Genomic DNA, 20,943 nt, shown 5'->3' with positions numbered 1-20,943 from the left:
TATCATCCTATAGCCATCGTATGGCAGGGACGCCGGGTGCTCGCTGGTCTATGTTTGAGGCTCAAACACGTCCATTGATCGTCATGTAAGGCGACTCCTGATCCCCACATCAACGGCCGACTACCGGCGGGCTAATGGGCGACTCGATATGACGGACTGCTGTCACCGCGACCGAGTCGACCGCGACTTTGTTGACCGAGTCACCCGAGTCAGTGAGTCGCCGGGCGCCGTGAGTGGGCGGAAAATAATCAGGCCGACTCGCCCATATGGGCCGTCGCGGCGGGACAGAGTCAACAAATCGAGTCCGCGGGGGACTGGGGCCGGCGCCGCCCCAGGTGGCTGACTTCGGCGACTGGCCCGGCCGGGGCCAAACAGGACCGGGGCGGCCGCAGAGGTCCTCTGCACGAGCTGCGGGGTCACCGTTCAGCACGCCCTCAGAATTTAACAAGCGACCAACAGATGTACGACAGCTACCCAGCATACTCTAACACCCGCCCTCAGAGTTCGTCGGTGGGCGAACACAGCACGTTGGGCTTCATTAAATCAAAACTCCAACTGCATGGGGTCAATGAGCCCGGCCATGCACGGCACCCAATTACACGAGGGGTGAGGCCGACTCACGGGTGATGGACGGCAAACGGCTACCGATCATGGCAGCTAACTATAGACGGGAAATAATAAATCGTAAAAGCATGTCACAATTGCACAGCGCTGACAGATATTGCATAGTGCAGAAAGAAGAAATGAAATTGCAAAGTGGTCAGGTGCATGCGTTTAAGCTCGATGCAGTTCAGAGTTATATTCTCAATGTTTGATTGCAATCATGTGCAATACCTATAAACCATTCTTAAAATAATAGCACAAAGCAATGACTCGAAATATGTTATGCGATAAAGTTGTCCGGGCTAAGAATTAGCAATCCTAATAATACATACGTTAAACAATACCTCACCTCAAATACCTCAAACAACAGCAATAATACCAACTAGCAATCCTAATAATACCTTAGCCAGTAGGCACAAATCATGACTTGAATATCAATTTTATAAATCGAAAGTTTATGGGTACCTAAAGGTAAGAACAGATACTAAACAAGCATAACAGGGCATATGGCATGGCACCCCACTCGCCAGTCGATTTTTCTCATTGCAGTTTTGCAGCCTGATTCGCTTTCAGGTCAGGGCGAAAAGACTCGGCGGTAAAAATGGCGGCATGTTCTATGGGCCGTGATCCCGCAAATCACGTTCGGACCGGGGCTCTGTGATGAATACCGAGCACCGGGAGAGGCCGTAACGACTGGGCCACACGCTCAGGGGCCGTGCCGAGACTGCACTTCATAACGGAGGGCCGACTGGACTGGCCAGTGGCCAGCACAGACTAGCGGACTACTAACAGACTGGGCAACAGCAGACTATACACAGACTGGCCAGCAGACCGGCAGACTGGCTAGTAAACCACCAACAGCCGAACTGGCAAGTAGACCAGAAGACAACCAGTCCCACAGAGCCTCATTCCTGTCCGACTCTATGCAGCCCAATATACATGTAGCGCTAGATCGGTATTTACTCGGTGAGTGCAGTGGTCATGAGGCCACTGCGCTCCAAGCTCATGGGTCCGTCCTTCAGTGACATTAGCTACGACAGGCAGTATACACCCACGGCAGCAAGTATACACCCTGTCTGTTGTCACTACAGTGACAAACAGTAACTCATCAGCGGGATGGCTCGCTCATCACCGGACACCTCTCGTCTGCATGTCGCCGCCGTCGGCCGCGGCTCGGCTCAGCCGCCGCGCAGTGAGATGGCCTATTATGGTCGGACCAAGGCGGGACACCAGCACATGACAGACGCAGTGTGGTGGTGTGACCGCTGAGGACACGGTGCGGCTGTGCCTCAGGCGGGGGCGCCCCGGGGTTCACCGTGACGCCGCGTCTCGTGGTGAGGACCGAGGACCGAGGAAACCCCGACGGAGGCTGGGTTAGCCCCCGGAAGGCGACGTCACAACCGCGAGCGAGGAACGACAGCTATCTCTCAGGATAATTCAGCGTCTCAAATATAGCGTCCGAGACACCGCCTACGCAGAAACGAGCCGGAACTGACGGCAACTGCACCCGGGGAACGGGAGTCCCGAGTCACGACCGCTGTCCTCCCGGATGGAGGGGGAGGCTATGTCGTCCGGGATCGTCCGGGGGGGGGGGGAGACGACATGTAAACATGTGAGCTGTCATACAGAACATGAACCAGCATGCCCGTGGTGCAATAATGAAGAGTTACATGTCACCATTGAGAACAAACCGTGTTTCGTATCAGCCAGGCTACGAAAACTGCTTACGCAACAGCTCAATAAGATGCAAAACAGCGGCACAATCTTTTACGGAATACGAGGGGGTATCGAAAAGTTCTGATCATCACATAGAAGATATAGACCGATTTTGATGGTTTTTGGTTGGTATGATATTTGGTTCTGAAGAACAATGTTCCCGAAAAGAGAATCCTGAGAAGTGGTTTTATCTTATGTAGGAGAGACTTAGAAGTAAAAAAGATTAGTATTGGGCCCATTGAGGACCGAACCGTCATCCAACTAATGCATTTGGAACGGTATCTTACTGAGAAAATACATCAGGAACGTGAAATTAGTTTATGGCGAGGAAAGCCCATCTCATGCACTTACCGAAAATGAAGAAATAATTTTCAACTTGGTTGCATGGCCCTTGCAGGGGAGTCAAGAAGTGAGTGACTACCAATGACTGACAAGGTGGTGACTGTGAAGGAAGTGGAGGACCTCATCCTTACAGATCGTCGTGTGACCTTTCAGATGATTGTGCAACAGAAAGGTTTCAATGCTAGCAGTGCCTGAAAATATTATCAGCGAAGAACTACAGACGATAAAGGAGGCAGCCCGCTTAGAAGTTCGTGTGTCTACTTTGTTCAAGAGAAAAATGCGTCTTGGCCGTTCGAAATGAAAACTAGGCCTTTTTTAGGAAATTGAAGAGATCTTCGATCATTTGATGACTTGTAACAAATGCTTGGTCTATATGTATGATCCAGAGACAAAAAGATGATCAAGAAGTTTACGCACGGCACATCTGTCCGTCTTAAAAGGCGGAGATGCAGAAGCCGATATGGAAGGTCAATGCTATCAGTGTTCTGGATCTGGCGTAGGATAGTCATTACCGACTGTCTTGATGATGGTCGGATAATGATAAGCAAGCACTAGTGCACACTTTTGAAGAAGTTGCGAGATGGCCTCAAGCAGAATCGCCGCAAAAAAAAAAAAACAAAGAAGGATGTTTTATCCGCACCGACAGCGCCCCCGCCCATTCGTCCTGAGCTGCGATTGAAGAAACAACATGATGTGGACATTAAATCCTACCGCATCTAACAAATGCACCTGACCAGGTATTAATTGACTCTTGATTGTTACAGGAGATGAAGAATCCACACTATGGTCAGTGTTTTAAGGACAGAAAGGACGTCATTGATGAGGTGGAGCAGTGATTTACGTGACAGTGCGAAGGTCCTACAATGACCGCCTGAGGCAGCTGAAGAAACCATGCAATAAGTTTGCGGTCGTGTCTGGTGACTTGTAAAGGAGTAATGAACATTATGTAAAGAAATCAAATTTCTATCACATCTAATTCATGGTGATGATCAGAACTTTTCGATACCCCCTCGTAGGTTGATAAATTGATTCACCTTAGGTGGGTCTCGATATGATATTTCAATACGGCTAGCATGTTTAACGATGATATCTACCCATGTTTTATGTTTGTAAACATGGCAGTAGGTACCTTTGTTGACGGCAAAGATACGACGAGAATGACCCTCATTGAACCAGGTTTGGTTGCATCATTTTCAATGCAACACAGATGCATTGTTTGGCAAACCAATACAATTTCACAATAGACATCAACATACCTGACAATAAGGCTCAGTTACATCAACTTATGGACCACACCTGGCGTTTTACGTGTGTGCCGGGCGACTCGGCACCTTAGCAGCGTTCGCCACGCTCACGCACAACATAACACAGGTATCGTAAACAATTAGCAGCTCACCGCAGCCGTGACACAGGGGAGCGCGTGCCGCTTGGTCACCCCAGTGTTCGCACGTGCCGCTCGCCCACTGTGCACACGGCCGGCGGGTGCACGGCTGTTGGCGGTAGACGTGTGCCCAGCACACAATGGGCGGCGTGTAGTGAGGGTGGACGGCCGAGGGCGGAGCGCGAGGGTATGTGTGGCCGAGTGCGTGCGTTTGTGTTTGTGTGGGTGAGTAAGGGTGTACAGACTGGGCCGACTGTGACTGTGGCCGCGTGATGGACCGTGTCCAAACAGGCGCTGTTAGCGAACTATAAATGACTGAGTATTGGTTGTGAGGAAGCCTGCCAGTGGGACAGAACGGGCAACTGACATTAGCCCGTCCAACACACCGATATTTTTTGCCGTCTTTTTGACGAACTGTGTAGACAGACGGGTGACGGTGTCTGTATCGTTACTACAGGTGTTCTGACAGCTGATTTAATCCGTATAGTACACCTACAGAGCTGTGGATAGCTTTTACGACCCTCCCCTCCGTCGCCGACTGCTAAGCGGAATCAGCACGGGATCAGCCCCTCTGACAGCCATGTCCCCCGCGTGGGAGCCAAGGACCGGGCGGGTCGCATGGGCCCGCGCTGGGCGGCCGCTCCGCCCGTCACGAGAGACACTGATCGAGGTCAAGAAAACACCGATGGCACCCTCACTGTCACGAAGATATGCAAAAAGTGCGTGCCTGTTTGGCCTAGAGAAGACAGGTCGGATCAAAATAAGATCGATAGGGAAAGAAGCCGGGCAGAATTGGAACAGCAAGAACGATTGAATAATTTCAAATCGTGATCAGTAAGAACAGGAAGATGAATAAAGAAGGAAAGAAGAGAGAGAGAGAGAAAGAGAGAGAGGGAGAGAGAGAGAGAGGGAGAGAGAGAGAGGGAGAGAGAGAGAGGGAGAGAGAGAGAGAGAGAGAGAGAGAGAGAGAGAGAGAGAGAGAGAGAGAGAGAGAGAGAGAGAGAGAGAGAGGAAGGAGCAAGAAAACAAGGATAAATAAGCAAAGCCAACAAAAATGATAAAGAGATGAAGATGGAAGCAGGCACAGAAAAAGAACGAGGAGAAGAAACTGGAGAAGGCTAAATCGTGCAGACTGTACTCACATTCCCTTCCTGAGCTCCAGCTGGGCGACCTGCGGCGGGTCGTCGGGCGGCTCCTCTGCCACCGCCGCCACCCAGCAGGTCAGCACCAGCACGGCAGCAGTCCGCACCACTCTCGGCGCCATCACCGCGGCACAACACCGGCACCAGCGCACCACAGCACCACCCGGTCACTGCACCACTCGGTTGGTTCACCGCCCGATCACCGCCGACAGACTGAACCCGTTCACTGACACCGCTCCGGTGACCGACTGCGCCAGCGGCATCGGCAGCGGCGCGCCGCCCCCCGCGCCGGCAGAAATCACCCGCGCCGCCCGCGCGCCGCGCCGCGCCGCGCACTTCCGCCAGCAGAGGTTGCAGCCGCTCCGGTGGTGCAACCGGGGCCCATGCGGGGCTACTTCCGGACCTGTCCGATGGATGGAGAAGAGGGCCTCAGTGACCGCACACCCGGAAATGAAACGCTGCACGGGACGCCGCGGGGGTGGCTGGTGGATAAAATAGCTAATCAATAAACGAACATTCATATAGGTAAATAAACAGAAACATGTCAAATGAGCAGCGAGCACTGGCGAGGCCATGGATCGAGACGAGCAGACTGACAGGAATCGATGTGCAGGGGTTGAGGGTAAAGTGCTTGCAATGAATAATCATCCCAAAACCAAACAATTACTGGCTTGTAACTAGGTAAATACCAAATGTCAGCGAAGCCATTGCACATCCGACAAGCCGGCATCCAGCATGCATAGCAGCATATCGCTGACGGAAATGGTGAACGGGAATCAGGGATTCGGGGCTGCCGCAGCATAGGGGGGCGATGGTTACGATTCGGGAATAAAAGTCGCAGACGCTTCGCTACTGATCGCATCATTTTCCGTTTCCGATCAGGCTAAAACGTATGAGCGTTCATGATACCCGGACATACATATCGTACGCCCATCTGTTAAGCCATGCGTTCAGTTGACAAGCAGCAAAAATTGTGGCGATTCGTGGAGCCGGCGGTGATTCAGCCCAGCTGCCTTACAAGGTTGATGACAGCTGGGTAACTCTAACCGCTAACGAAAGCAACAGCTACACATCACCGACATTCGTATGACGGTAATGGCCACGTTTAGCCTGGGATTTTCTATGGTGTCAGGGACGAGGAATACCCTGAATTGTTTATCTGAAACCAGTGACGCCTTTTCGCTGCAGCCTGTAATTGCGCATTGACTGGGCCTTTTGCACGAGTACCAGGGCTGTCTCATCCCTATCTCCGTAACGTGTCGTGTGCGACCAATGACGTCACAGCATTGCGGCGTACTGATTGGGCGGCAGCTCTGAATCGCCCGACTGGTGGTCTCCGCTCGACAAGCGCACGTGCGCCGACTAGACATTTGTAGTGGCATTGACGCACGGACGTATAAATAAACTGGACTGACAATCCCAATGGACCTCCTATGGAAGATAGTGAAGCCGACAAGGCGCCATTTTACGTTGCCAAAAAACCGTGCTCTGGAAGGTCATCGAGCCAATACAATTAGAATTGCGTCCAAACGGATGATCGGATCGAGATGCTGGTGGGACCGTTCGACGGGTAATTCCTTGAGGCAGGTGATGATGGATGTCACATGTCACCCGGTGTCACATGGCGCGTGCCACGTGCCGACAAACTTACAAAGGGCAAAAACCTTTAAGCGACGCTTCAAATCAAACGAAGGGCGGCACAGGTGCCAAACTCACAGGTCACATGTCCCAGTGTTCGACCACTAACATATGGTATGCTCGGCATCAGGGGGTGCGGAATGCACGCGCTAGTGGCGAAAAACATGTTTTGAGGAGGCATCCTCCGATTCCGGAAAACCTTGACCTAGGCACACCAAATTTGGCACACTGACACTACTGGACACGCGCTTTAAGGTGCTGTACAAATAGGCGTGCTGGGGTACACGGTGCACGTGCTGTGCACGTGCAAACCTTTTGATGTTGCACTCCAGGTGTCACATATGCGGGTAGGGCGGGTAGCGCTGGCAAGCTCAAAGTGCCAAATTTACACAGGCCACCCAGAATGTATTCCAGCATAGTTACTGAGCATATCCATCTCCTGGTGGCCCCCAAAGGTGCGCTCTGCACGTGCAAAAAATTATCCGCGCCGGGCAGTGGGGATGATCGGACACCCTATGTGGATTTATGTAAATATCTCGAAAACGGCGTTGTGTAGCGCCGCCGTTTTCGGCACACCTTTTCATACATCTTTTTCACACATGCTGCGTAACTTTCAGACAGGTCACTCAAGGTTAGGTCACCAGATTACGTCCAAGTGGCCTTACCTTAGGAAAAATTATAATGCCCGTCATAGCTACACAGACTATACAATCGGCTTAAAACGTGCAGCAATTGATAAGATCAACAGTATATACGTAGAGTACCTACCTCTACCTCGAAATTTCAATATCACTGACCTAGGGTTCTGTTGATTTTGTGACATCAGACCTGCAGCACGACAAATCATTTATTTTGTCAAATTCGGGCTCCTGAACTTTTTGCTACCCAGCAACGCAAATTTACGCCTCAATCGCCGGCCAGCGCAGCATAGGCATCTTTGTTATCTACGTTGTTTGCGCCTCCAGTTATACTGTACCGCAATAACCATTATCTTCATCTTTCATCCATAGATGGCAGTAGCAAAGCGCCTGCATCTATGCTGTGCCGCAGTGCTCTTACAATACGAGCTGAGCAATGAGCATTGAGCAAGCAAGTGATATTGAAATCATAGGCGGCGGAACGAGGGGGCACCGGGGCACCGTGCCCCCCTTTGATTTTGGCATTTTAACATAGCCCTTTCCATGCAACGCCCATATGCATGGAAAGAATGGGACCAAAAGTCGGCAGTGCCCACCTTTAATTGAAGGTGTTCCGCCGCCACTGATTGAAATTCCGAGGTAGAGGTACTCTACGTATATACTGTTGCTCTTATCAATCGCTGCACGTTTGAAACCGATTGTTCAGTCTGTGTAGCTATGACAGGCACTATAACTTTTCCTAAGGTGAGGTCACTTGGACGTAACCTGATGACCTAACCTTGAGTGACCTAAGTCTGAAAGTTACGCAGCATGTGTGAAAAAGATGTATGAAAAGGTGTGCCAAAAACGGCGGCGCTACACAACGCCGTTTTGGAGATATTTACATAAATCCACATATGGTGTCCAAGCATCCCCACCGCCCGGCGCGAATGATTTTTTTGCACGTGCAGAGCGCACCTTTGGGGGCCACCAGGAGATGGATATGCTCAATAACTATGCTGGAATGCATTCTGGGTGGCCTGTGTAAATTTGGCACTTTGAGCTTGCTAGCGCTACCCGCCCTACCCGCATATGTGACACAGAGTGCAACATCAAAAGGTTTGCACGTGCACAGCACGTGCACCGTGTACCCCAGCACGCCTATTTGTACACCACCTTAAAGCGCGTGTCCAGTAGTGTCAGTGTGCCAAATTTGGTGTGCCTAGGTCAAGGTTTTCCGGAATCGGAGGATGCCTCCTCAAAACATGTTTTTCGCCACTAGCGCGTGCATTCCGCACCCCCTGATGCCGAGCATACCATATGTTAGTGGTCGAACACTGGGACATGTGACCTGTGAGTTTGGCACCTGTGCCGCCCTTCGTTTGATTTGAAGCGTCGCTTAAAGGTTTTTGCCCTTTGTAAGTTTGTCGGCACGTGGCACGCGCCATGTGACACCGGGTGACATGTGACATCCATCATCACCTGCCTCAAGGAATTACCCGTCGAACGGTCCCACCAGCATCTCGATCCGATCATCCGTTTGGACGCAATTCTAATTGTATTGGCTCGATGACCTTCCAGAGCACGGTTTTTTGGCAACGTAAAATGGCGCCTTGTCGGCTTCACCTGAATGGAGGTGGTTGCGGGTCCAGTTTATTTATACGTCCGTGCATTGACGGCAAAAAAAGTAAGGTAATGCAGAGCTCTGAATATACTTGAATAGAGTCTAAGCCGTTAGTAATACGTAAAAACGTCAGATAGGTTTCTTGTTCGTCTTGATTTGAGCTTTTATGTGATATAACTTTTACCTTAGTGTCGAGGTTGGCAGCTATGTGGGAGAGCCCTAAAGTTTGGTCATTTTCCATAGGATTGCATTACAGCCGTCCGACCCTTCGTACCAGTGACGTCACGGAAATCGCTGCTTCGGCCTAATGAGCATACTGTAGCGGGGTTTCGCGGCGTTGCGGGGCGAACCGGGCAGTGTCTTTCGGTAGTGAGAGAGAGAGAGATGAGAGCTCCGTCGGTGCGCTCCTAGAAGCCCTTCTCTGTAACCAGCCCCTCGCGAACCCGTTCCGACTCTGACTCTATCTTTCCGGGGCGATCAATCATCGGAAACACATAGGCTAGGGTTGAGGGATGGGATGAGTGATAAGTGATAACCAATTGTCAATTTGTCCCTGATCACATTGAATTAAGAAATTAACTCTACTTAACAGATTCCAACTCCTAACAACGGCACCCGTCCTAGCTGAGGGCTATCTCCCACCGGATATACACGACAATCACACTTTCACTTGTCCATCCCCTCTCACTCCTGTCATACGTCCAGTCATACCTCAAAATAATCAGAGTTAGCCGTCTCCGATCCCTCCCTCTTTTTCCTAACTTCCCCCGGTGGTGCTAGGGCGCACGCAAAGTCGTTATCGAGTCATTGGCCTTGAATTTCATTTAACCGTTATCCCTTCATAACCACAATGTTCCGTACCTACATCAGACAAACGCTTCATAATGCTCACGCTACACAATTAGAGATACGACCCACCACAGATTTCGGCACTCGACCCTCGCGTTACGTGACTTATTGCGGTCCATCCCATCACCATGTCGAACTACCTACACAAAAAAAAAACATAAATGTCCTTCGGCCAGCGGTTCCGAGACTACGGCTCGCAGGACACTGTGTAGTCCGGTTTCCGCGGGGGACTTATTTTTTGAGACCGGGGCTGGGTAACTAAGGTCCGTCCGGGCTGCCTGCGTCGTCTCCGTATAGCCGCGGTTTTCGGGCCAGCCCCCGGCGACCGAAAGGGATTAGTCGTTCGTCGGCTTTACACGAATCCATGACTACCAGTTATGCCAAATTGCCTATAAGAAAACGAAAACTAAGCGTACCACGGCCCGCGGTGGGCTTATCTAAACTTTGAAACCGGGCTGGGTAACTAGGTCCGTCCGGGCTGCCTGCATCGTCTCCGTATAGCCACGGCTTTTGAAACAGCACCGGCGACCGAACGGGTTAGCCTCCGTTGGCTTCACACAATCCACGACTACCAGCGTTATAGGTGCCCGAAGCCCTATCTATCCGTTGCTGGTAGTTAAGCTGTCGTCACAGACCTAACCGAAATGACCGCTGCACGGCCGGAGTAAATCGACTGACAGCGGGGTGGCCAGTACCGACTTACCGCGATCACCCGACTCGCATGCTTTGGTATTTAATGTTCACCCCCGTCCTGCAGCATCACACGTTTCTTCGCGGGACATTACTTAACCGGCGGCATACGTCTCCTCGCTGGGACGCCTGGGGTCCTAACCATCTCCGAAACTACCTACGTCGCTTATCGAATGTCATCCTGCGCTGATCACTCAATGGACCGATAGCGGACCTAACCTATCTTTTAAAACCGGGCGGGGTCACTAGGTTCCTCCGGGCTGCCTGCATCGTCTCCGTATAGCCACGGCTTTATGGGGCCCGCACCGGTAACCGAACGGATTAGCCTTCGTCGGCTATGCACTCATCCTCAATAATCGATCCTCAACTCGCTCTCACCCTTTCTCTTCACTTCGCGACTTATTGCACGTATCCAGGGCTTACCCAAGCGAGGCCTACTATTTAAGTGGGGTCTATTCGAACTGAACTTCATTCAGTAAATCCGGTTCCTCTACGTGTACAGTCTTCTTCCATTTCACTCGCTTCTCATCTCCCTCCTAACCCGTAGCCGCGTCGGTGGACTTTCCACGCACAGGGGCGTGACGTGCATCATCTATCCCCCCTGAGTTCCTTATTCATCTTAGGTGTGGGCTGACTTGTGGGGATGATTTACTGAGACTCTAGCTGGAACTAACAACTCATCATTCTCGTTCTCGTCCTCCACCGTCACCCCTTTTTTCAGAGTTGAGCCACCGACCAGTGCGGACCAGGCTGAGCGGAAATCCCTTAGTTGAGGCCGTTCTGGGTTGGAAAATGGGAACGTATGACCCGGCCAGTGCTGACCTGACGAGGATAAGCAGCTCCTGTGCGGGCGCTGTTAGGCAGGAGGATGAACAGCTCCTGTGCGGGCGCTGTTAGGCAGGAGGATGAACAGCTCCTGTGCGGGCGCTGTTAGGCAGGAGAATGAACAGCTCCTGTGCGGGCGCTGTTAGGCAGGAGAATGAACAGCTCCTGTGCGGGCGCTGTTAGGCAGGAGAATGAACAGCTCCTGTGCGGGCGCTGTTAGGCAGGAGAATGAACAGCTCCTGTGCGGGCGCTGTTAGGCAGGAGGATGATCAGCTCCTGTGCGGGCGCTGTTAGGCAGGAGAATGAACAGCTCCTGTGCGGGCGCTGTTAGGCAGGAGAATGAACAGCCCCTGTGCGGGCGCTGTTAGGCAGGAGAATGAACAGCTCCTGCGGGCGCTGTTAGGCAGGAGAATGAACAGCTCCTGTGCGGGCGCTGTTAGGCAGGAGGATGATCAGCTCCTGTGCGGGCGCTGTTAGGCAGGAGAATGAACAGCGCCTGTGCGGGCGCTGTTAGGCAGGAGAATGAACAGCTCCTGTGCGGGCGCTGTTAGGCAGGAGGATGATCAGCTCCTGTGCGGGCGCTGTTAGGCAGAATGACCGGCCAGCACTGACCAGACGACAATAAGGGGTGGAATCGGTTCAGATGTTTGAGGCCAGCCTGGCCACTGTCGTGGCCTCCGAGATTAGGAAAATTGGGCCCACCCCTTGACTGACCCCAACTGAGCCGATCACTGACGGCTGTGACGACGGATTCCACCCCCCATTTGGTGGTATCGGGCCCCACGGGCTCGATAAACTACCTGGGCCCTATCGGATTTGGATGTCCCTTGAGAACCAGGCAGACAGGAAGAACTGTTCTGTTACCAAATACTATGGCGAATTGTATACCTCGAAACCACTTCCTCTCCCGCAACGACTCCCTCTCCGGCTGTGTAGATGGCATAAGGTCTGTGACATTTTACTCTCCGGTCCTTTTCTTTCACCACTCCTTACACTCGTATTACAATATTTACAAGTCACATTTATTTACATTCTTGCTGACACAATACTTTCAAACCCTGTACCTGCCAAATTTTAAAGAAAACGTTCTGGGACCCGGCCGTCCAGCAACTGAGTTTCACACGCCGCACGGTGCGGTGCACAGTCGCCCGTCCCTTTCCCGACTCCCCACGGAGCATAATCCCCTCCGTCCGCCTTAATCACCACGGGGCGCCGGACGAGGGTCCACGTCGGCACGCGTCTCACACCACGCGCACAGTTACATAACTGACCGAAATCGAATTGTGAACTTAAGCTACCTAGACTGAAAGTTCCAAGAATAAATTGAACTACCTAAACTGAATGGCCTAAATTATTGCGCAACGACACCTAAAAAAAGGGGAATATAATGTGGCTCACATAGCAGTAACGAAGGAGGGGGGGGGGGTACTTGAAGGATTTAGGGACTAGGTGCGCACCCGTGTTCACCGCGTGACCTTACTTGAGATGGAGTCGCTGACATGATGGCCGTGTCCGTCCAGCGCCCGGCCCGGCGGCCAGAGCCGCCGCCGGCGCCGTGATGCCAGCCGCTGGTGTCTCGTGGGCTGTCCACGGCGTCAGATGTGAGCCGAGAGCGAAGAGCGGCGTGGAATCCGTCGTCCGAGAGAGAGCCAGAGAGAGCGTTCCAGTTCCGCTTCATCAACTTATACTTTTGATGACGTCATACTTCAGAGGGCCGGGCAGCATCTCCTTGTCCAATCTTCGTCCTCCATTCTCAGAAAGTGCGTTTGGCTCCGCCTTCAAACGTTCGTGATTTGCTGAAGTTCGGCACCCCCGGCCATGGCAGTCACACCCTTTCACGCAGCGGTCGGGTGGAATTCGCCGCCGGCGATCACGGCGTCTGGGGCGCCAGGTGGCGGGGCTGGCCCTCCGCTCCCCTTATTTTGAAGTCAGCTCCGGCCAGATGTCCTATATTTTGTCGTTGGTGACCGAGTTCCATTTCATCCTGTTTTCGTACAAACCGGGTCGGTCCCCGCTCCCCTTTCTTGTTTTGGTTCAAATCAGGGCCGGTCTGCGCTCCCCTCTCCTTGTTCTCTGGCGGGGTGCCGAGCGTGGGACAGAGTTTTGTTTTCCATAGGCTACTGATTAATGGCTCGACACCGGCAGGATGGTGCGTTTCGGTATGCTATTTGTTGACTTCAGATCCGGGTTCTCATGAAGTGGGGTGGTCATCTATAGGGGACCCCTGTTTGTCAGAGCCGACTGCGCCGTCTGTGTGGACGCCGGCTGGGACGGAGACAGGGTATCACAGCCGATTTAGCCGGCTGACCGTGTCTGTGCGGCGCTTGCAGATGGCTATGTTTCAGCTTGTGACACAGCTTGCAATTCCGCATGAAAGATGAAAAAAATGTAGCGCATCTGCGTTACAATACCTTCTATATAGGGCCTTGCACGAGTACACGACTTACGACTGTTTTTATTGCACAAGTAACAGTTCAAGCAGTCGCATTTGTCAATCAGATCAATAAATGTATACGCTCATTACACCATGGAACAGCATTTTCATTTACCATAGGCCTGTTTCACTAAAAACTTGCGATTGCAAGTGTTTGAACTTTACAATTCATAAGTATTTTTGCAAACTATGTAAAATCGGATTTCACTAAACTTCATCACCAGCGGCACCTCCGATAAAAAGAGTTGGTAAATAAACTTGTAAACAGTAAATTTGTTTTTAATCAAGAACTATAACATGTTACAGATATTGCTTCTCTTTATCAAACTATGTCTAGTATTCATGTCAGAAATTGCAGGAATAAATTAAAAATAATGATGCTGTTTCTGAATGGTATAAATGATAGTTCACAATATCTTATTATTGAAAGAAAATAACACGTAAAACATTTGACAGCAGAAGACTGTTGATTGCAATTATGGCGCGCGAATGACAAAACATGACGATATTTATTTATTGCTCGTAGCTGGTTCGTAGGGAATGTGCTAAGTGAAAAAGAGCATATAATGACTCAGCCTATCATATTTGTTTTAAATAATTGATTGCTTTGCATCATTGCACAAAAAGTAATAAAATTCCAAACGTAAGGGCCACTGGAATTTCGGGTTTGTAAGTACAACGTTTTCTTTCAAGTTTTTGGTCTTCGTGAAACAGAAAGTTTGCGATTTCGATGTTTCTTACAAACTTTTTTCTTGTAAAAAAGTTGGTAAATTTTAAACTCAAAATTCATGCCCGAAGGTTTCGTGAAATCCAAATTTCAAATGTTGGTAATTATTTCTTTTAAACTCAAGTTTTTTCTTTGTAATTACACACTTTATTTGTTAGTGAAACAGGCCTCTGATTTTAAACTGACCGAATTTGACATGAAGTCAGACAGGTAGGTACTGACTTTCATGTAGCCGACGCCAAATAAATCAATTGATACCTCATGAAAAATTATTGTGTGATAACTTTTCCTTTCGTGACTTCAATGGTTTGTCCATTTCACCTGTGAATAGATCATCGATTTCTTCATGCAGCGCTTATGTCAAACACACTTAACACAGAAGTATGATCATAATCGCACACCGGAAGCACAGGGCATATGCGTATGCGTATGCATTTACATGCATGTAATCCAATTATAGGTATGCAGTTTGTTCGTGACATTGCTACATCAATACAGCCAGCCTGAGCCAACTCAATTCGTAAAGCACCAATCGATCTACCCACTGCACTGAAATGCGCCTCATTGGCTGCACAAAGGGTGCCGGGGAGGAGGAACGGTGGCCCACTGCCGTGTTTGGACGTCTCCGTCTGCCGCGCCGACCACGACTGAGTCGATTCGTTCTGGTTTGACAGCGGCCGCCGGTGTGCGGGGAGTGGCTGCAGCCACTCACTCTGCAGCAAGAAGGCGCCCGATTGAGGTCCCGGCACCGTGTCTGTGTGCACCCCCGGCACTGAAGCACTGGCAGTAACGCGTGTTTGTGGCCACTGGCATTGTAGCGGCAGCGGGGCGGGACGACGGCGGCCGACACCACTCGATGAAAATGGATCGCGGCCGGCGGCAAAAAACAATTTGGCGCCATAATTCAGCGTGACACGGGCAGGAATTGGCCCGGCGCGGCGGAGAGATTTCCGTCATACGTCAGGTCGTTTACGGCTCGTAACCGGCGCCGTGCGTCTTCATCGCGAGACAGTGGTGTAACGACCGGCCAATCGGGGCGGCGCTGTAATGGATGTGACCTACCCTATCCGAAACCGTTTCACTCATGACGATCTTGAAAACTCGGGCGCAAATATCTCCCATTCAATCTACAATCAAAATAATTTGAAGTCAGTCTACGACATATCCAGCTTACGCCGTTTTCACATGGAGGTAAAATAAGACTGGATCATGCTAAGTCTTTCTTAATTTCCAATTCCGATAAATATTTTTACATTTCATGAAATCCAGCGTTATTGCGCACTCAAATTGGCTGGCTGGTATGCTCGTGGCTTCCTTTTTTTTCTTTTTTTTTTTGCTGGCTAGCACCACCCAATCAATGCCACCTCTGCGAAGCATGACGATCAGCTCGAACAGCCACCGCTGCACTGGGCTGAATGTTTACTGTCGGCCGTCTCGGGACATACCGGCAGCGTGTCGGCCCTGCACCCGGGGCCGGTGGCTATGAGTCGCGGCACGTGCTGCGGCGTGTCCCAGACGCCCCATGACCCGGCCCTTCGTCACCGGACAGATTAAACGCTGACCGGGCCAACAATCATCAGATTAAACGCCGACAGGCTCAGCCGCCGGCGATAGCTGGGTTTAATTGGCCACCCCTGAAAACTGCGAGCGATAACATAAGTCGATCCCAAGAGCTAAATATTTAAGTCGGTGCATCATTGAATTGCAAGCACGTGAATCATTGAAACATTGTAAGGTTAGTTTGCACACTGTTCCAAGATACCAGGATAACGAGCCCCTAAGACCAAGATCTGTTCTTACGTCAACATTCAATGATTGCTTGCAGCATTGATAGAATTCAACGGATGCTTCAATCGGTTAATTGGAGGTTTCGACTGTCAACAGAACACCGACAAAATGAGATAGGTCCAGCCCACCTACCAATTAAGTTCCAGAAGCAGCAACATTCTATTGAGCAGAGATCACTCGCAAGATTTGAGATCCAGTGCGCTTTGTCCGAAGCCCACCGACTGAGACCGCCTACTGGTCAAACAGCCTGAGCCGACGTGTGCGTCTCTGCACCATCGCCCGCACCACCGACCGTGACGTCCGTGACGTCCGTGACGTGGCGGCCGTGACGGATGGTCGCTCCGGGAGGCCGGGATCCGCCACTAATTGGCCGCCTGTTTTATCTGGCGGCCGCTGCGGCGGACGTCAGCGCTCATCAGACGGCCGATCGGACACCGCACGCACTTTGATGTCGACTGGTGTGTGGTGGAGGCCGGTGCCAGGTGGGGAGGTGTGGTGGTGGATCTTGTGATCACAGGTGGGATGGCCACTTCCCGATCGAAGCGGGTACTAACTGGGATAGTCACTTCCAAATGCATGTTTTGGGTACGACGGCAGGCTCAGAGATAGCTCTACTGTCCGTCAATCGTAAGCCAAACCGCCCGCTACCTAATGCCTATACTGTTCCCCAGCAGTCTGATTCGTCGTTCGATGTACCGACCAGCGTCCATTTCCTTTTGCCCATAGCCACCGCCCACCAACTAAAACATCCACCGTCCACCGCTCAGCGACCACGTCCACCGTCCACCTTCCACCATCTACCGTCCACCGTCTACCACCGTCCTCCGTCTTCCACCGTCCGCCGTCCACCGTCCACCGTCCCACCATCTATACCGTCCACCGTCCCAACATCCACCGTCTACCACCGTCCGCCGTCTACTATCTACCGTCCACTATCTACCGTCCACCGTCCACCGTCTACCACCCGGTGCTAGCCGAGGCATCCCGCATGGACAGGTGTCTATCAGACGTGACTGCCATTTCACGGTGGTCAGGCACATCGCCATTAGCGTGAGTAAAAACGCTCCCGGACGGCTTGACCAGGAATCAGGCAGGAATGTGCATGGGAGCTGATGAAACTACTTACATCATCGAAATACCTGTCCTCAGGTAGCCTGCACGTGGCTTTGTGAAGTGATTACAGGAATATGACTTACGAGATCGAAAAAGACGATGGAAGAATAGCTGCACTGGAAGGCGGTCCCTAACATGTTTTAATACACGTAGCGCATAGAACGGGTCAGCTTAGAATATGCCGGTTAGAAAGCAGGTAAGCTAAGGACAGGTCAGATTGGATGACCAGATCAGTTCAGATGAGCATATTAATCACCAGGATTAGGTCAGTTCGAGGAGCAGATATGTCAAAGAGCCCAGGCCAGGGACAACGCGGCACCTAATTTCAAACCGGCGTCACTGACGAGCTCGACGGTTGACGACACCTCGCTGGATAGTTATGCCTCCACTACAACAGTCTCTGAACAGTTCTACCGGAATCGGTGTGGTGTTACGGTGCTCAGCGGGCTCCATCGCTGGGATCCTCACAGCGAGACATCCGCCCATTGAATTCCAATCAGTTGTGGGTTGCCGCCGCTCCTAACCGTTATAACGCCCACTTACAATACCATTAGTGGGCCGCTAACAAGCAGTCAAATCTATAAAAAGCCGCGTCAAAGGGTGGACAGTAGGAGCTACGTTACCGGTTTCCAGCTTGTCAATTACCAAAGACTGCCCAATTCATTAGGAAGTCGCCACCCGGCACATTAAACTTTGAAGTGTCAGAAACACCACCTGTTGTCAATGAAGGCACGTAACCTTCACTTGGCACCTTTGTTTACGCGTGTGTTGCAATCTAAGACCTCCATCACTGCGGCTGTTTATGAAGGATGACAAGTACCGCGCACTTTGCCGGGTCGTCGACATTAGCCGCATAAAAGCCAGAGAGCGCAACAGACGGCCATTAAACGTGATGGTACCAATCTGTGTGTTTATGCAGTTGGCCTGCGCGGGGTTTCAGTGTCGCTGTGAAAACCTTCGTCACCCGCAGTGCAGCCGAGGACAGCAACGGGCTGTCGGAACTTGTCAGATGCCGATCACATAGGTATACCATTGAGAGAAGTAACTATCGAGCATTTGTTTTCTTCTTCATAAATTTGGCTAACATATTTGAATGGACGGATTGACAGAGTCGGGGCCCACACTAAGCACATGAATACAGTGCATAATCCAGCATAGCCGCCAATTATTTAGGTGAGGTGAAAATCACAATGCGACCTCCACTACACCACAAGAGCAAGCTGGACACAATATAAAATAGCTTTAGGCACCTGAGCCTGGGATCAGTTCAGAAACCACGCGGGTTGCCCTGTGGCAACAACTCGGCACTGCTACCCCCCCCCCCCCCTTTCGGTTGTGACGGACACGTCTGAAGGCGGGCGGTGGCACGAAGATAAGTAAAAACCGGACTGCAATTCACTCCGCTCACCGGCCTGCCGTAAGCTGTGAATGGAAGCCGTCACTGCGACGGATTCCCGAGGGTACAGGCACAAGCACAGAGGCGGACACGGACACGGGCACGGGCACGGAGACGGACACGGATGACGGACACCAACACGAAAAAGACACACACTGACACCAGCAAGACACGGGCACAGACATTGGCACAGGCACAGGAAGTTTCAATAACAAAGGCCCATGAGACTGAAACGGGCATGGACAATGGGCATGGTCACGAGCATGCAGGCATGGGTGAGGAGCGGAGCCCGCACTGATACGGACACGGGCACAGGCGCAGTTACAGGCAAGGACACTGAAGTAATGCAGTTGAATTGTTGGCTTTTGGGCCGCCCACGCCCTACATCCCAAAAGATGTATGTACTCTGCAAAGAAATGTCAGACTACACCGGTGTATTTATGTTTTACCGCGCTGTCACAGTCGTGCCTGTCTCACAATCTGTCGTGAGACCCCTTTCTTACAGACCATGTCACGGGACCGGCCGTCGTGTCACCGAGTGTCGGCGTGGGTTCCAGCCGCCCACGGGCACCGTACGACCGTCACGACTCACGACTGAAGTTGAACAGTGGGGTGAGAGCCACGCCCTCGGACCAGAGCAGGCACTCGCCGGCTCTGTACTGCAGTCCGGCTACACCATGGTCAGCGTGAGCTCACTCAGGGTTAATGGGATGTTAAGCAAGAGAATCGCGATACTTTTTATAGTGCCGTCACGAAGCACTTTGCTCTTTTTATACGCTTGTCAGCAACATTTATATGGTGTCTTCTTGTACCTTTTTTTAAATTGGTTCGGAGCACCGCAGAATTTGACGTCACTTCTTTCCCTCTCAGGTGAAGCTATCGGGCGATCATGCTGTCGCTTCACTTTTGCATTCACACGCATTACTGTGCGTATGCCGTATATGTAACTATGTAACATCATGACAAACAAAAATCATTGCTATCGCATACGTCAAAAACCCACGCGCTAACTTTGCGATAAGTGTAAAGGACTTCCCAAAGCTCCAGAGCATCTACCGTTCGATCTGTCAATAATCATCACTTGTATATCTGATCTCACCTCATTAATATGACCAAAGCGTGACACACGAATCCAATAACCTGGTACACCTTGAACCCAAGGGCACCATTGAGTTTTCCTAGCGAGCGGCGAAAGAAGCAGACGAAATCCTTGTAGGACTAGGTCGATGTTTTCATGCCATACAAACGCTGTGCGAAAGACAATTGAGAAGAAAAGCTAGCGGAGAAACTTCCGGGGCAAAATACCAACGGATCATTTAGCACTTCAGTCTACACCATTAAACAGCGGTGCTGGCACCATAAGAAGCTTACAATTTTTGAACGAAATAGGCACCTCAATACAATCGATAAAAAACAACACACAACTTTTGCAAGTACGACCCAAACCGTCCACCACTCGCACCATTCAGTCTCACCTGTTCGATGGGTCGTCTCGTCCAAGTGACGCTGTTCCCTGCAGCGGTCGTCTCGTCCCTGTCACGTGTGCTGACGTTCACGGCGGCGGCAGTCACACGTCCGTCCGTCCGGCGGCTCCGGCTCCAACTCCGGCGGCGGCAGCGGCGGCGGAGCCCCACCGTCCTCCGGCGCGCCCGGCGCCCCGTCCGCCGGCCGTATATAGCGCCCCGAGCCGCGTACATCATACCTCAAACGGCGAGCCTGCCGGTACCGGGACAGACGGTCATTTGTCGCCGGCTGCACACCGGCCATAGAGGGGTTCCGGCCGCCGATAGCGGGGTGTTGCACGCCTCCCGACAGGCTGTCGCGACTGGAACCACGCTGGCTGCACGGGTTATAGGAGCTGTGTGTCAACGGAACTGGTCCGAATAGTGCGGGAATCACCTATCGCGGTTGTTGCATGACATATGCGACACATGAGCACCATCGTCATAACACTTCGGGACGGCGGGCCAGCAGCATCTCAGGTGCTCGTTTTATAACTGATATTTTTACCGCAGTTAACTATTTCTATTTTCTCTCGATGAAAACAGTTGAATATCA

At 51.5% G+C, this 20,943-nt stretch overlaps 1 protein-coding gene across 1 annotated transcript in view; it reads right to left on the bottom strand.

The window, feature by feature from the left end:
• Positions 1–20,601, bottom strand: part of LOC122386277 (multiple epidermal growth factor-like domains protein 6) — a 100,274-nt gene extending 79,673 nt beyond the window's left edge. Inside the window, exons 1-2 of the mRNA XM_043375323.1 lie at positions 20,361–20,601; positions 5,185–5,587 (exon numbers count right to left, since the gene is read on the bottom strand). Of these exons, the coding sequence (XP_043231258.1) occupies positions 5,185–5,306 (122 nt within the window). The 5' untranslated portion in view covers positions 5,307–5,587; positions 20,361–20,601. The remainder of the gene's footprint in view (positions 1–5,184; positions 5,588–20,360) is intronic.
• Positions 20,602–20,943: the final 342 nt, after the last annotated feature.

This window comes from Amphibalanus amphitrite, unplaced genomic scaffold (genome assembly GCF_019059575.1).
Source record: "Amphibalanus amphitrite isolate SeventyFive unplaced genomic scaffold, NRLGWU_Aamphi_draft 000245F_arrow, whole genome shotgun sequence".
Lineage (NCBI taxonomy): Eukaryota > Metazoa > Arthropoda > Thecostraca > Balanomorpha > Balanidae > Amphibalanus > Amphibalanus amphitrite.
Note: the sequence above shows the minus strand (reverse complement) of the source record. Positions and strands in the feature narration are given on the sequence as shown.